This window comes from Bufo gargarizans, chromosome 4 (genome assembly GCF_014858855.1).
Source record: "Bufo gargarizans isolate SCDJY-AF-19 chromosome 4, ASM1485885v1, whole genome shotgun sequence".
Classification (NCBI taxonomy): domain Eukaryota; kingdom Metazoa; phylum Chordata; class Amphibia; order Anura; family Bufonidae; genus Bufo; species Bufo gargarizans.
Window position 1 is genome coordinate 76,770,684 of NC_058083.1, and position 14,528 is coordinate 76,785,211.

Below are 14,528 nucleotides of genomic sequence, written 5' to 3' on the forward strand. Positions count from 1 at the left end.
GGCGTGTTGTTCCAACCAGCCTCCGTCTATTTCAGGGGGGGCTTCACAGGGTACGGGGGGCCCCCGTTCTCGTGATCAGTAGGACCCCCACCGGTCTGATTATTCCTTTTACTGTGGATAACTGGAATAACCTTTTAAATGGAGCTGAGCTGCAGTTCCAGATACAACCCATAGACTGAGGGTGGCGCTGTATGGATGTCAAAAAGGTGTTTTCCCTTACGTGGGACCATACCTTATTAGCCATAGAGCCACTTCAAAGAGCAAATCTTACTCTGGAAGACAGCACAGCCATGGATTTTTGCCCATTGACCCCTGTGGGTTTAATGTGTTGTGTACCTATGGCTTCCACTAATATAGCTGCTGATCAGTGGGGGGCTCAAGTGGCCAGAACCCCAGAATTTAGTGGTCCTGTAGTGAGGTTGGGATCTCTGCGCCTTTGCAAACAAACCTATGAACTAAACAGATGAAAGGGAGTTTGATTGCGGGATCAGACTACACAGCATTTGTTTGTAGTCTGTTACCATGGAGACGCAGGACTGCACCCAAGCTGCATGCACACAAGACTGTTTGCAAAGTTGCATGCATTGTAGATGCTTTGTAGCAGTATAAACATCATAAGGATCATGTCCGTTTTCTCCAGGCAGAGAAGGACTTCATGGTGGCTCGCGGGATAGTGCGGGAGGCTCGTGAAACCATGGAATCCCAGCAGCTGAAGCTGAAGGAAGTGCGGGATCGCCTGGACAGAGTGTCTCGTGACGATGTCCAGTATTTGGAGCTCGCCACTCTGGAGCATAAACTTCTGCAGGTAAACGAGGGCACAAAAAGTGACAACCTTGTTGTGTTCACCCCCCCTTCCCGGTCTGAAGTCGGTGGGGACACCTTGTAGCCAATCAGAATGTGAGAATGATGGCCGCACCAGGAGAGGAGTGTGCTGACCTTGTGAGGGACAGTGACCTGTCTGCTTCTGAAATCATGTTATCGAATTCTGGTGAGGAGACGGCGTCCTAGATGTGAGAAAGGAATGGAGGTGGATGGTTACGGATGTATAGTAGAAGCAGCAGAGCAGCACAGAGTATTTCAGGAGGTGGCTGCACCAATCTAAGCAGTGGCCTGCCTGCACATGTAATTATGTTACATGTGTCCGATCCTGGAAAACAGAGGGTGCGTAGTGGCACAGAGTATTTCAGGAGATGAGTGTGCTGATCTTGTGGAAGGCAATTGACCTGTCTACCCACGGGATTGTTATTAAAGGGGTTGTCCAGGATTTGTATATTGATGTACTGACTTTAAATCAGGACTCCTAAAAAACTAATTTTATTTCATTATTTTAAAAAAGACCCGTATGTGAGGATCTAAAGATATAATTGTGAACTTAACTCAAATATAAGATACAATAAACATATACAAAAACGGTGGAATAATTGTCCAGAAGGAGTGGATGGGGGCAAAGAGGGTACTAAGGAGGGAAAACTTCCCTACACGGGACCTATCTGCCCCTCAGCCCGGGGTATCCTCTAGTGGCGGGGACCCCCCGTCCTCCTTCCTGGCCTGTGTTCCCCTAGTTCACCCTGAACAAATAAAAGGTACTTATTTCCCAAACCCCGGCGCGTTTCCCCAAAGAGGTTCTTCAGGGGGCCCGTATGGGAGGAGGCTAAAATGTTGCCCGATATTAGTAATGGGTGGAAAATAAATAACTAGATCTAACAATTGATAAAAGGATAGACAGACTTGGGCGGTTGGCTTCCAGGAAAAGATGCAAACGATTCCATCAGGAGAGCCACAAAGTTAGTGCAGGTAAGCACTCCACCTATAGTGGAACATAATTAGGTCAAAGATCTGACTGAGAGGATTACCCATAAATAACATGGGTACTCCTATTAATGTCTACTCACATGGATCGTCCCTCAGCCACAGCTTGCCCATGTCCTGATGCGATGACGGTGCGCACAACATATGGTTAACAGACTCTGAAAAATCACAGAAAAAACTAAGATAAAAACATCCGGCACGGTATGATAAATAAATGTGCGGATTTCCCTGGCCACATTCATGAAAAAAAATAAAATCACTGAAATAAGGTAATAATGCACTTAAAGGGGTTGTCCAGGTTCAGAGCTGAACCTGGACATCCCTCCATTTTCACCCCGGCAGCCCCCCTGACATGAGCATCGGAGCAGTTCATGCTCCGATGCTCTCCTTTGCCCTGCGCTAAATCGCGCAGGGCAAAGGCATTTTTCAGAGTTCCGGTGACGCACCGGGCTCTCCATGGGACTGACAGGAACCCCGGTGACGTCACCGGCACTGATGGGCGGGATTTAGCGCTGCCCTAGCCAGTAAAACGGCTAGGGCAGAGCTAAAGCCCGCCCCTCAGAGCCGGTAACGTCACCGAACACACTGCCGGGCGGAAGTTACCGCCCGGCAGTGTGTTATTAAAAACAAAAGAGCCTGTGCCCTGCGCGATTTACCGCAGGGCACTGGAGCGCATCGGAGCATGAGATGCTCCGATGCTAGGCTCAGGGGGGCTGCCGGGGTGAAAATAACAGTATGTCCGGGTTCAGCTCTGAACCCGGACAACCCCTTTAATAGAATAGATGCAAGTATTCTATATGGACCAAGCCCTCACTCTGATGTGATGAACTCTGAGACACTTAGCCAATATATTTTGATCAAAACACATCTGTGCCCGCCTACCAGCGTCAAGGTGGTCTCAGGTCAGGCGGGTCCTATGCTAAAACTACCCAAGCCAGACTCTGGTTTAAATAGGGGAAGGAGGCGCTCATCGTACACACTATACCGCCTACTTCCGATCGGTGGAACGCAAAATCAACTTCCGGTCCGGCTGGTAAAATGCATCGCGGATAGTTCAAGGGATTAAACCTCCTGAAGGGACGCCCCATTGTTTCAGACGTTAACGTGACACCGAATTGTGGTCTGTATTTGGGTAAAGTTCTCAGTTTGTGTTGGCCCTCCTATCATATATAATATATTTTTTTAGAAACTTGAGACCCTCACTATTGATCCGTCATGCCTTCTCGCTAGTATAGGCGTTGAATCGCTGTATAGCTCCATTCCACATGAGAAGGGCCCGGCAGCTGTGACGTATTATTTAAGTAGGAGGGGGGACACAATTTGGAGCCCACAACAACTTCATCCTGGCAACACTAAAATTTATTCTTACTCCTAACTTCTTCTTCTTCTTGTTCTACTCCCATCTCTACCACCAGCTCAGGGGGACTGCGATGGGGGGCCCTTGTGCCCCACGTATGCTAACCTTTTCCTGGGCTGGTGGGAAGATACTGTGGTATCTCCAGACCAAACCACTTGGTGGGGCAATAAAAAATTACGTTCTGGACAAGATACATAGATGACATCTTTGTGATTTGGAATGGCAATAAAGAGGAATTTGCTAAATGTATTGACACCTTGAATGTAAATGGAGTCGGTCTGAAGTTCACCCATGAGATTCAGAGCGGATACATTGCATTCCTGGATGTGAGAGTATACAAACGGGGACAAACTGACGACCACACTATTTAGGAAACCGACAGCGACCAATTCTATTTTACACTGGGAGAGTCCCTATCCACCGGCCCTTAAAGGGAACCGGGATTTTGTGTATAGAGCTGAGGACATGGGTTGCTAGATGGTCGCTAGCACATCCGCAATATCCAGTCCCCATAGCTCTGTGTGCTTTTATTATGTAAAAAAAAAGATTTGATACATATTAACATAAGAGTCATATCTTACTTGTGGGACCAGAGAAGTCATATTTTCAAGCTCTGACTCATCTCAGGGTAATTTGCATATGTATCAAATTATTATTATTTTTTTTACACAATAAAAGCACACAGAGCTATGGGGACTGGGTATTGCGGATGTGCTAGCGGCCATCTAGGAACCCATGTCCTCAGCTCTATACCCAAAATCCCGGTGACAGGTTCCCTTTAAAAGATGCAAACCCAAAGGTCAATACCTGAGGGTTCGGAGGAAGTGCTCCGATGGGGAAGACTTCCATTTGGAAGCCAGAAAGCTGTACAATGGGTTCCGCGATAGGGGGTATCCACAAGGGGTCCTCAGGCACAGAGACGGGAAAGATCTGATCTCCTCATCCACAGAACCCAACTGACCAAAGTAGTGGCTCCTATACGTCTTATCTCCACCTTCGATCGGGGAAACTCCAAAACCAAGAAAATCTTAGATAAGTACTGGCCAGTTCTATCGATGGATCCAGATCTATCTGATGTAGTTAGCACTTACCCCAGCATCACCTACCGTAGGGGGAGAAGTCTCAAAGACCGGTTAGTCCATAGCCATTACAGAGCCCCGTCAAAGGCAGGCACTTGGCTGGACCGCAAACCTCCGGGTAAAGCATGCGATTCTATCTCCACATCCAAAACAATAACCAGCTCCGCCACTGGGCAAATCGTTAACATCGAAGACTTCATTCATTGTAGAACCAAGGGAGTTGTGTCTATCTGCCGGTGTCCCTGTCCCAAAGACTATGTGGGTAAAACTAAGCGGGAACTAAGAAGAAGGATTTGCGAAAACATTAATCATGTTCATAAGAAAAATGTTACTCCGGTAGCCACTCACGTGTTAGAGTATCATGCAGGGGACCCTCGGACTTTACATTTTTCAGCACTAGAGGTTATACCCCCGTCACAGCGCAAGGGGGCGACCGGGACAAGAAGACCCTGCAGAAAGAGGCTGAAGGGATTTCCAGACTCCGCAGTCGCCCACAGGTCTGAATGAAAGATTGACTTATAGCCGTTTTCTATGATCTACTTTTATCCTGAAATTCGCTTCCGCACGTCTGTACCTCCACTGATGGAGCCGTTACTGGCTTTGGGTACAAGAAGTTTGCCTAAAATTTAGAAATATTTGATGTTGTTCATCAAACCTCATATATATATATTTAAATGATATCTCTCAGTATCTTTTGTGTGGACTAATGAACTCTCTCTGTAGCAAGGTGCCCTTATCATTCTCCACGATACCGGACCGCTCTATGATTGGTAGTAACTTTATTACTTCTGATAGGGTTTGGGGCCAAAGGTCAGCAGTTTATGTCCTATATAAGTGGGGGAGCAATGTCGCTTCCCCATTCTTTCACTGTATATATTTATGTTTACTCCTCACCTACCACAAGAGATTCAAAAATAGCTCCGGGCGATGCGCTTTCCCCGCCGGATCTGAAGTTATCCAGCGTTCCATCGACCGGAAGTCTGTATTGAACTATCCGCGATGCGCTTTACCAGCCGGACCGGAAGTTGATTTTGCGTTCCACCGATCGGAAGTAGGCGGTATAGCGTGTACGATGAGCCCACCTTCCCCTATTTAAACCAGAGTCTGTTAACCATATGTTGTGCGCACCATCATCGCATCAGGACATGGGCAAGCTGTGGCTGAGGGACGATCCATGTGAGTAGACATTAATAGGAGTACCCATGTTATTTATGGGTAATCCTCTCAGTCACATCTTTGACCTAATTATGTTCCACTATAGGTGGAGTGCTTACCTGCACTAACTTTGTGGATCTCCCGATGATATCGTTTGCATCTTTTCCTGGAAGCCAACCGCCCAAGTCTGTCTATCCTTTTATTAATTGTTAGATCTAGTTATTTATTTTCCACCCATTACTAATATTGGGCACATTTTAGCCTCCTCCATTACAGGCCCCATGAAGAACCTCTTTGGGGAAACGCGCCGGGGTTTGGGAAATAAGTACCTTTTATTTGTTCAGGGTGAACTAGGGGAATACAGGCCAGGAAGGAGGACGGGGGGTCCCCACCACTAGAGGATACCCCCGGGCTGAGGGGCAGATAGGGCCCGTGTAGGGAAGTTTTCCCTCCTTAGAACCCTCTTTGCCCCCATCCACTCCTCCTGGACAATTATTCCACCGTTTTTGTATATGTGTATTGTATCCTATATTTGAGTTAGGCCTCCTGCACACGACAGTATTTTTTAACGTCCCGCAAAACATGGTTCCGTTGTACCGTGCCCGTTTTTGTTTCCGTTGGTCTTCCGTGATTTTTGGAGGATCCACGGACATAAAAAATGAAAAAAAAATCTAAGTCAAGTTTGCCATTGAAATGATAGGAAAAAACGGATCACGGACACGGATGACAATCTTGTGTGCATCCGTGATTTTTCACGGACCCATTGACTTGAATGGGTCCGTGAACCGTTGGCAGTGAAAAAAATAGGACAGGTCATATTTTTTTCACGGCCAGGAAACACGGATCACGGATGCGGCTGCCAAACGGTGCATTTTCCGATTTATTATTTTTTTCCACGGACCCATTGAAAGTCAATGGGACCGCAGAAAAACACGTTAAACGGGACAACGGCCACGGGTGCACACAACGGTCGTGTGCAGGAGGCCTTAAGGTCACAATTATATCTTTAGATCCTCACATACGGGTCTTTTTTCAAATAATGAAATAAAATTTAGTTTTTTAGGAGTCCTTCTGATTTAAGTCAGTACATACTATTTTAAAAATAGGACCCAGGTTGATAATTCACCATAGTATCTAAACACCTTCAGATAGATTGGTATATTGATGGGCTATCCTCAGGATGGGTCATCAATATCTGATTGTTGGGGGTCCGATGCCCAGTACCCCGCCGATCAGCTGTTTGAAGAGACCATGGCGCTTGGCTACATAGCATAGTGGCCGTGCTCGGTATTCCAGCTCAGCCATGCACTTGAACAGGCCCGAGCTGCGCCTAGGCCATGTGACCCATGTACGGTGACGTCACTGGCCAAACAGCCGATCGCCAGAGGGTTGTAGGGAGTCGGACGCCCACCGATCAAATATTGATGACCTATCCTGAGGATGGGCCATCAATATAAAAATCCCAGACAACCCCTTTAAGGACAGATCTATTGTGTGACAAGGGCCATGTGATGTAAGGAGGGGAATGGAGACGAGTGGGGGGGGTCACAGATCCATAGTGGCACAGAGTATTTCAGGAGGTGAGAGCACTGGACAGCTGCCGGAGACGTGTTATGATGTAAGGAGGAACATATGCTGGAAAAAGCAGAGTACCCAGCAGCACAGAGTATTTCAGAAGGTGAGTGGGGGGGTCATGTAATTATGTTGGTGAGGACATGACTCCATGTGTCGAATTTTAGTGCCCTAATTAAAGGAGGAGGACAAGGGGTGGTCACAGGTATATGGCAGAGGGAACATGGATGCCCAGCAGTGCAGAGTATTTTAGGAGAGGAGTGTGCTGGTCCTGTGGTGAGATGTTTCATGCATGTGACTGAGGCAGGGTCCTAACGTGAATGTACAAATGAGTAGCAGGTATCGGACAAAATCCACAGCAGCACCAAGTATTTAACCCCTTAGTGACCAGCCTGTTTTGGGCCTTACAAGCATTTTTCTTCCTTTTTTCATCGTCGCCTTCCAAGAGCTCTAACTTTTATTTTATTTTTCTGTCTATATAGCTGTATGAGGGCTTGTTTTTTAATTTATCAGTATAAATAACATAATATCTTTATTCACTGGGTCAGTACGATTACAGCGACAACAAATACATATATGTTTTTTTTATTTTATTTTTTATGTTTTACTAATTTTGTGCAATAAAACCCCTTTTTTTTAACAGGAAGAAAATCTTTTTGCATCGCCCCTTCCCGTGACCCATAACTTTTTTTTATTTTTCTTTCTATGGAGTTGTGTGAGGGCTTAATTTTTGCGGGACAACTTGTAATTTTCATTGGTATCATCTTGAGCAAAATGACTCTTTGATCGCTTATTAAGTTTTTTAGGTGGCAACTAAGAATAAATTAGCAATTCTGCCATTTTTTTTTTAGGCGTCCCCTGTAGGGGATAATTCACATGATATTTGTGTAGTGCGGGTCGTTACGGACGCGGTGATACCAATCATGTGGGGGAGATTTAATTTTTACAATTTATTTTTAATTCATGCGCTCCCACTGTCACCACTTACATGCAGTGGGCGCCATTTCCCGCGGCATGTAAGGGGTTAGAGCAGGAGCGTGGCTCTCATGTGAGAGCCGAGCCCCCGCTCTCCGCTGCATGGGGGACCCGTACAGCTCTTAGGGCTCTTGCACACGACCGTATGCCCTCCGAGATATACGGTCCGTGGGTGGGCCATATGTCCCGGAGCAGCATTGATCGTGCGCACGGGAGTACACAGCATTATAGATTACAATGATGCTGTGCAGGTCGGACTGGCCGCGGGTGTGTTGTTGATCTTATGAGTGCGGGACAATAGCCCCGCGGGCGGCCCAACGTGCACAGCATCATTGTAATCTATGATGCTGTGTACACCCGGGAGTCTGGGACATATGGCCCGCTCAAGGACCGTATGTCTCGGAGGGCATACGGTCGTGTGCAAAAGGCCTTAGACAGGGATGCCTTAAAAAGGCGTCGGCACAGCCTAAGGCCCCTTAGTTGCCGCCTTAAAAAGATTTTGTTGAAGCAGCATGGATTCTACAACTTTTATTTAAACATTCGTTGCGTTCACATAATCAGAGCCTGGGAACCGTGTTACATTATGCACCCCCCCCATAAGCTCCATCAAAGACATTTTATTACTAGCGGACATGTGACATCTGCTTTTAATCTTTTTAAGATACTTTGTGACTTTTTGTTTTCTTTAAAATGTTTTATTTATAGAAGAAAAATTTCCTCTTCTGAAAAAATGGATCTGTAATTAACCTTTCCATGACACTTTTCCAGAAGATATCACATAACTGCATCCCATCCAACCAGCTGGCCACGCGCACTGCTTCTTACCCATGAGGGTGCGGTGTAACGCGGCTTCCAGAGCCTCTCTGCTGTGGTATATATCATGGGTCTCCAACTGTTTTGGAACTACAACTCTCAACTTGTTGTTCAGTGGGCTACAGCCTGTGGGTGAAGTTAGAAGTATGGCGCCACCTGGTGTTCACAGCCTATAGCACTCTGCTTATCCATCTGCTGAGCTGAGTGCTCACAGGCAGGTCTCTGCATAGTGGCCCTCTAGTCACTGCAGGGCAGCCAATAGAAATAGCTTAATTCCCTTGCTTGTTAGCAAAGAGCCGATCCTCTGCAGTAGCAAGGCAGTATTGCTCAGAAGACTCCTTCTGCATGGAAAGTAAGAAGGAACTATATTTTCAGCTGCCAGAAGGAGGAGGAGAGCCCACTCTGGACTAAATTACTTTCCTTCCCTCTCTGGAAGCCAAAACAAATGGCTTTCTCCCCTGCTTTTCTGCAAGGAGCTGAACCTCTGCAGTGGCATGGCAGTATAGCTTAGAAGGGACTATATTCTCAGATGCTAGAGGGGGAAGGAGATTGATTTTGTCCAGAGCCTACCACTAGCAGTGTCAAAAAGGACAAAATAATGAAATGGTATTTTTAATGCAAGTAAATTACTTTAAAATGGCTATTACCAGTTATTCAGGACTTGCATGAAAATGATGGAATAACCCCGTTAATCTGGCGTCCTATAAACCAAATAGTCTGACAATCTGATTCCGGCGCAGGACTGGAATTTCATGTTTTGTTTTTCCATCACCATTTAATAATCCATAAGTTTTTCATGATATGTTGTGGATCCACCAACGGTCGGGTAATTGACTCTCACTGTGTATACAAGCTTAAGTTGGCGTTCCTTACATAATTAATACAGTTGAAAAAAGACATAAATCCATCAGATTCAACCAAGGGATGGGTTCCTTAAAGAAGACCTTTCACAGGATTTTATTAATTGAGATAAGTACCTGTACTTGCGGGGTACCCCCGCTGATGCTGCCACCCTGCCTGTTTTGTTAAAATAGCGCTCCTACGCCGCGCTGTGCCCCCCAGTATTTTCCTTGCTCAGTATGCAAATACTGAGCATCGGAACAGGGAGGAGGAGACCGAGTCTTTCTCTGTGGGCGTCTCCTTCTCCCAGGCTGTCCAATCATAGCGGAGAATGTCACAGCCAGGGAAACCTCCCTGCCTGTGACGCTCTCCGATGTGATTGGACAGCCTGGGAGAAGGAGACGCCCAAAGAGAGACTCGGTCTCCTCCTCATTGTTCCGATGCTCAGCAGCGTTTCGAAGTCCCAAGGGGTGCTGACTTCTTCCTCAGTGGTCACTGAGGAAGAAGTCAGCACCCCTTGGGACTTCGAAACGCGTCTGGGAGGAATCTGGACCCCACATTACCACCATTTTTGGCGTACGCAAGGAGATCTACAGCTACACCTCCCTTACCAATAACCTCCTAAGTGACCAACTCGTCCTACATCAAGCTCGAAAACTCCTCAGAGTGATACACTCTGATTTACAAGTAAGGAGAAATCGAATATTTGGGACGCTGAGGAGACGGTGACTGAACAAACCGTATTGAGAAGTGGAGGTAAGGGATTTAAATAGCTTGAAAAAAGGTGGGACGCCACCTAGAGCTAACAACTTCTGAACTTTAATCCGATAAGTTCCATGAACTGCGATATATGCATATTCGGAATAACTTCTACAATTAAATCCGAAAATCCTGCGACTGCACCACAATAATGATAATCGGCGATTATTTTATACCGAATTAATGGTGACATTCGATTAATTTCTCAACTGAAAACTACTGAGCAATAACATATTCAGTGCTCTAGTGTTGGGAATTTAACTTTCTGGATCCATTCAATCAGATTACAGACAAGCACCCATTCGCTGTCTGATGTGTGTATATATACACTATAAGTGATTTTTTATACTGTCAATTGTGACGTTTTATCATTATGTTATTTAATTTCTGTACAAATTACGTACTTTGTATGACATTTTAATTATTTCTTTAAAAAGTTATTGCATCAATAAAGTGACTTGTTTGAGCAAACTTTCCAGATATTGAGTGCCATATCTCCAATATTACTTAAATTTGTTATAAAACATGATTGACTCATTGGGGCTACTGCCACAAGGTGGCGCTAGCGAGATGGTTCTTTTTCCTTTGGTAATACCTCTTTGCATACTGTATATAATAAATATATATTTAGTTTTAAAGAGAACCTGTCACCGGGATTTTGGCCATAGAGCTGAGGACATGGGCTGCTAGATGGCCGCTAGCACATCTGCAGTACCCAGGTTCCATAGCTTTGTGTGCTTTTATTGTGTTAAAAAACAGTTTTTATCCATATGCAAATGAACCTCATATGTGTCCTGTATCCGGAGATGAGTCCAGCGGAAAGGAGCCCAGCACCGCCCCGCGTCCTCCGAATCTCCTCCTTGCTGGCTGACGTCACAGAGCTGGAGTGCCGAAATCTCGCGATGCGCGAGCTAGCGCATGCGTAGTTCGTTCCCTGTGCTGATGCTAGTACAGGGAATGAACATGATGCCAACACTGCACATGCGCTAGCTCGCGCATCGCGAGATTTCGGCGCTCCAGCTCTGTGACGTCAGCCAGCAAGGAGGAGATTCGGAGGACGCGGGGCGGTGCTGGGCTCCTTTCCGCTGGACTCATCTCCGGATACAGGACACATATCAGGTAATTTGCATATCAATCAAAAGTTTTTTTAACACAATAAAAGCACACAGAGCTATGGGACCTGGGTATTGCAGATGTGCTAGCGGCCATCTAGCAGCCCATGTCCCCAGCTCTATGCGCAAAATCCTGGTGACAGGTTCCCATTAAAGGGGACGTACAAAATGTGATTGCTTTCTTCCAGAACCAACGCCACACCTGTCCGTGGCTTGCATGTGGTACTGCAGATCTGCTCCATCGAAATGAATGAGGCCGCGCTGCAGTACCACACACCACCTGTGGAGCGCTGTGGGGCTGTTTTTGTACGATATAGGTCAAGTTTTTTATAATCCTGTGCACCGTGTATGACGACGTATCCAACAGACTGACCTTGTGCTAATTAATTCTACTGATAAGCCCAATGCTGCCAGTTCTAATTAGCCAAATATTGTTTGCCGTAGTTTTGGATCAGATTGTGCGATTTCTAAGACTGATTTCGGATTATTTTCCCCGGGACATTCATCTTCCCTGTTTCCTGTGACTGTTTCCTCTTCTCAATGACTCACTAAATCAAATTCTGCCCGTCCAGACCATCAACTAATCCAATTCAGCGGACTGGTGTAGAGCATGTGTTGTGGATTACTGAAGGCATAACGCCATAAACCACGGGGGCGGAGGTTAACCCCTCGAGGACTGACGCAAGTTTCGTTATACTTTATTATCTGTGTGGTGTGGGTCCTGATCCTAAAATGATTTCGATTTGTAATTTTTATTTATTTATTAGATGTACTCTCTATTGGACATGGGAGAAACAAAAAGCGCAACGTCATGTAGAGGAGGTGACACTTTATACCTGGTCTTTTGCGGTGAAGCTGCATGATCATGTTTCAAGGGTGATCTACTCCTCAAACCGTAGATCTCAAAGGGGGTTCTCCACTTAGGACTTCTTCCTTGACATTAGGCTGATGACCAAGTGTTCTCCTGCCGATCCCCAGCGATCGGCTGTCATCTGTGGGTAAATCTAACATTGTGTTTCCCTGCAGCGCCTCCGCAGGGGGAATTAAGCATTACACAGTATCCACTCATATCCATGGGATGTCTGTGTAATGCAGGACAGAATGGGTCCTCCAGAGTGAGAGATGCCCTTTGTAGCTGTTTTCCAGTCTGGTCAATAGAAGAAAACCCTGAAAAGATCTCTGAAAACCTCTTTTACTGGACCACCCAGTTATTTCCAATAATATCACTATTGTGCCCTATCAATTTTTTAGCTTCTAATAGGTATTGGCATATGAGCTGACCATCTAAATCTGTCTGTAATGGGCCCAGCAGTCGGTACATGCCCGAGTACTCTGGTCCTAATGGTCTTCTGTGTCTTCCTCTGGTCTGGGGTCTCAGGATACAGCAGACATCTGTAAGTGGCCCAGGATAATGCTCACAAGGGAGAGCCCCGATAGTCATTTTCGCCTATTCATCCATACACATGTGAGACTTCTGGTAGGTCGTGTCCGGATAGCCATTAGTTTATACACTGCAGCTAATCTGAAGGAGCAGAACCGCAGTGTAAAGCATGGGAAGAGATCAGCAGAGTGAGGCTGTGATGAGTGTAATCTGACTTTTGAAATTGACCCTAATTTTTTTTATTTCGCCCTTTAGGAAGAAAAAAGATTAAGAACTTCATACATCAACGCCGAGGAGTCGGAAAGAGAGAAGTTCGCTCTTTTCTCCGCCTCCGTGAGGGAGAGTCACGAAAAAGAGAGGACCAGAGCCGAGCGGACTAAAAACTGGTCCGTCATCGGCTCCGTACTGGGGGCCCTCATCGGGGTCATGGGATCAACTTATATTAACCGCATCCGGCTCCAGGAGTTGAAGAATTTGCTCCTGGAAGCTCAGAAGGGACCAATCAGCTTACAGGAGGCGATCCACGAGCACGCGTCCGTGCACCAATCCCAGCAGAAGGATTTGGGAGACCTCATTGTAGCATTAAGAAACAAGGTACCTGCTGACCTGCCGCCATCTCAAGACCCTCAGAGTGCCAACATGGGGTCTTCGGCAGTGGATCAGGTGTTATCGGCCATTAAGGAGCACATGGCCTATACTAAAGAATCCGGGAAAAGCTTGGAAGGTTTGCAGCAGATCTGTGGGGACCTGGAGAAGAGTCTTGGTAAGGTGGCAACTGAGATGCAGAATGCAAAGTCCAAGGTTTCCTTGAAGACCACAGAAGGGTCGGTCCTCAGCCCTGGTGGCGGAGGGCAAGGAGGTTCCCTCCAGGACGTTATACTTGAATTATCTGAGGCCGAGCAGAGGCTGGGCTCCCAGATCAATAGGAATTCCCTGTACAGCACGGCGCTGACATGCACCGCACTCGCTGTCGCATTCCCAGTATTGTACGTTTTACTTAAAGGAAATTAAACCACCACGAATAAAAGAATCCTACAAGGAGCAATGATTTTACACAAGGTTGTGGCTTCTTTATTGTACAGATTCACAAATTTTCTGGGAGTTCACCTCTTAATATCAGAAGACATCAACAGTAAATGGTCAAATCTGGCTTTTCTAGGAAAAAATGGAGACAAGTGGCTACCTGGCACGCTAGCGCCGCTTATCTCGTGGGGGGGGGAACAAGGTCAGTTTCTCCTGATAACATGGAATAATTATTCGATCAGTTGATGCCACCGCAAAAATCTGATGTCTGTGTTCAGATGTGATAGTAAATGACCTGGAGTCTGCGAGGCTCTCTGAGAATCTGTTCCTGAGAAAGCTGGATGGTCACCAGTATGGCTGCCGTGGCCACCTTCATGGGGGCTGTCACCCAACTTTCTTAAATGGAGTCTATCACCATGTAGAACAGAACCATACCTTTAGGGGCTCATGCACACAACCGTTGTTTTTTTTCGCATCCGATCCGCATTTTTTGTGGCTGTGATGCAGACCCTTTCACTTCAATGGGGCTGAAAAAGGATGCTGACCGCATCCTCATGTCCTTTCCGCAGCCCCGCAAAAATATAGAACATGTCCTATACTTGTCCGAATTACAAGGATAGGACAGATCTACAGGAGACTGGACGTTCCGTTCC

The 14,528-nt window shown here is 46.3% G+C and overlaps 1 protein-coding gene across 1 annotated transcript; it reads left to right on the plus strand.

Moving 5' to 3' along the window:
- The first annotated feature begins 643 nt into the window (after nucleotides 1-643).
- LOC122935060 (mitochondrial potassium channel-like) lies at nucleotides 644-13,899 on the plus strand. The gene is made up of 2 exons (XM_044290784.1): nucleotides 644-805; nucleotides 13,108-13,899. The coding sequence occupies exons 1-2, from the start codon at nucleotides 656-658 to the stop codon at nucleotides 13,861-13,863; spliced, it is 906 nt and encodes a 301-aa protein (XP_044146719.1). The 5' UTR covers nucleotides 644-655; the 3' UTR covers nucleotides 13,864-13,899.
- Nucleotides 13,900-14,528: the final 629 nt, after the last annotated feature.

Excerpts from the sequence above, each read along its gene's own strand:
- LOC122935060 (XM_044290784.1), top strand. The coding sequence starts at position 656 with ATGGTGGCTCGCGGGATAGTGCGGGAGGCTCGTGAAACCATGGAATCC. Across the intron at positions 806-13,107 it reads TGGAGCATAAACTTCTGCAG|GAAGAAAAAAGATTAAGAAC; the intron begins GTAAACGAGGGC and ends TTCGCCCTTTAG.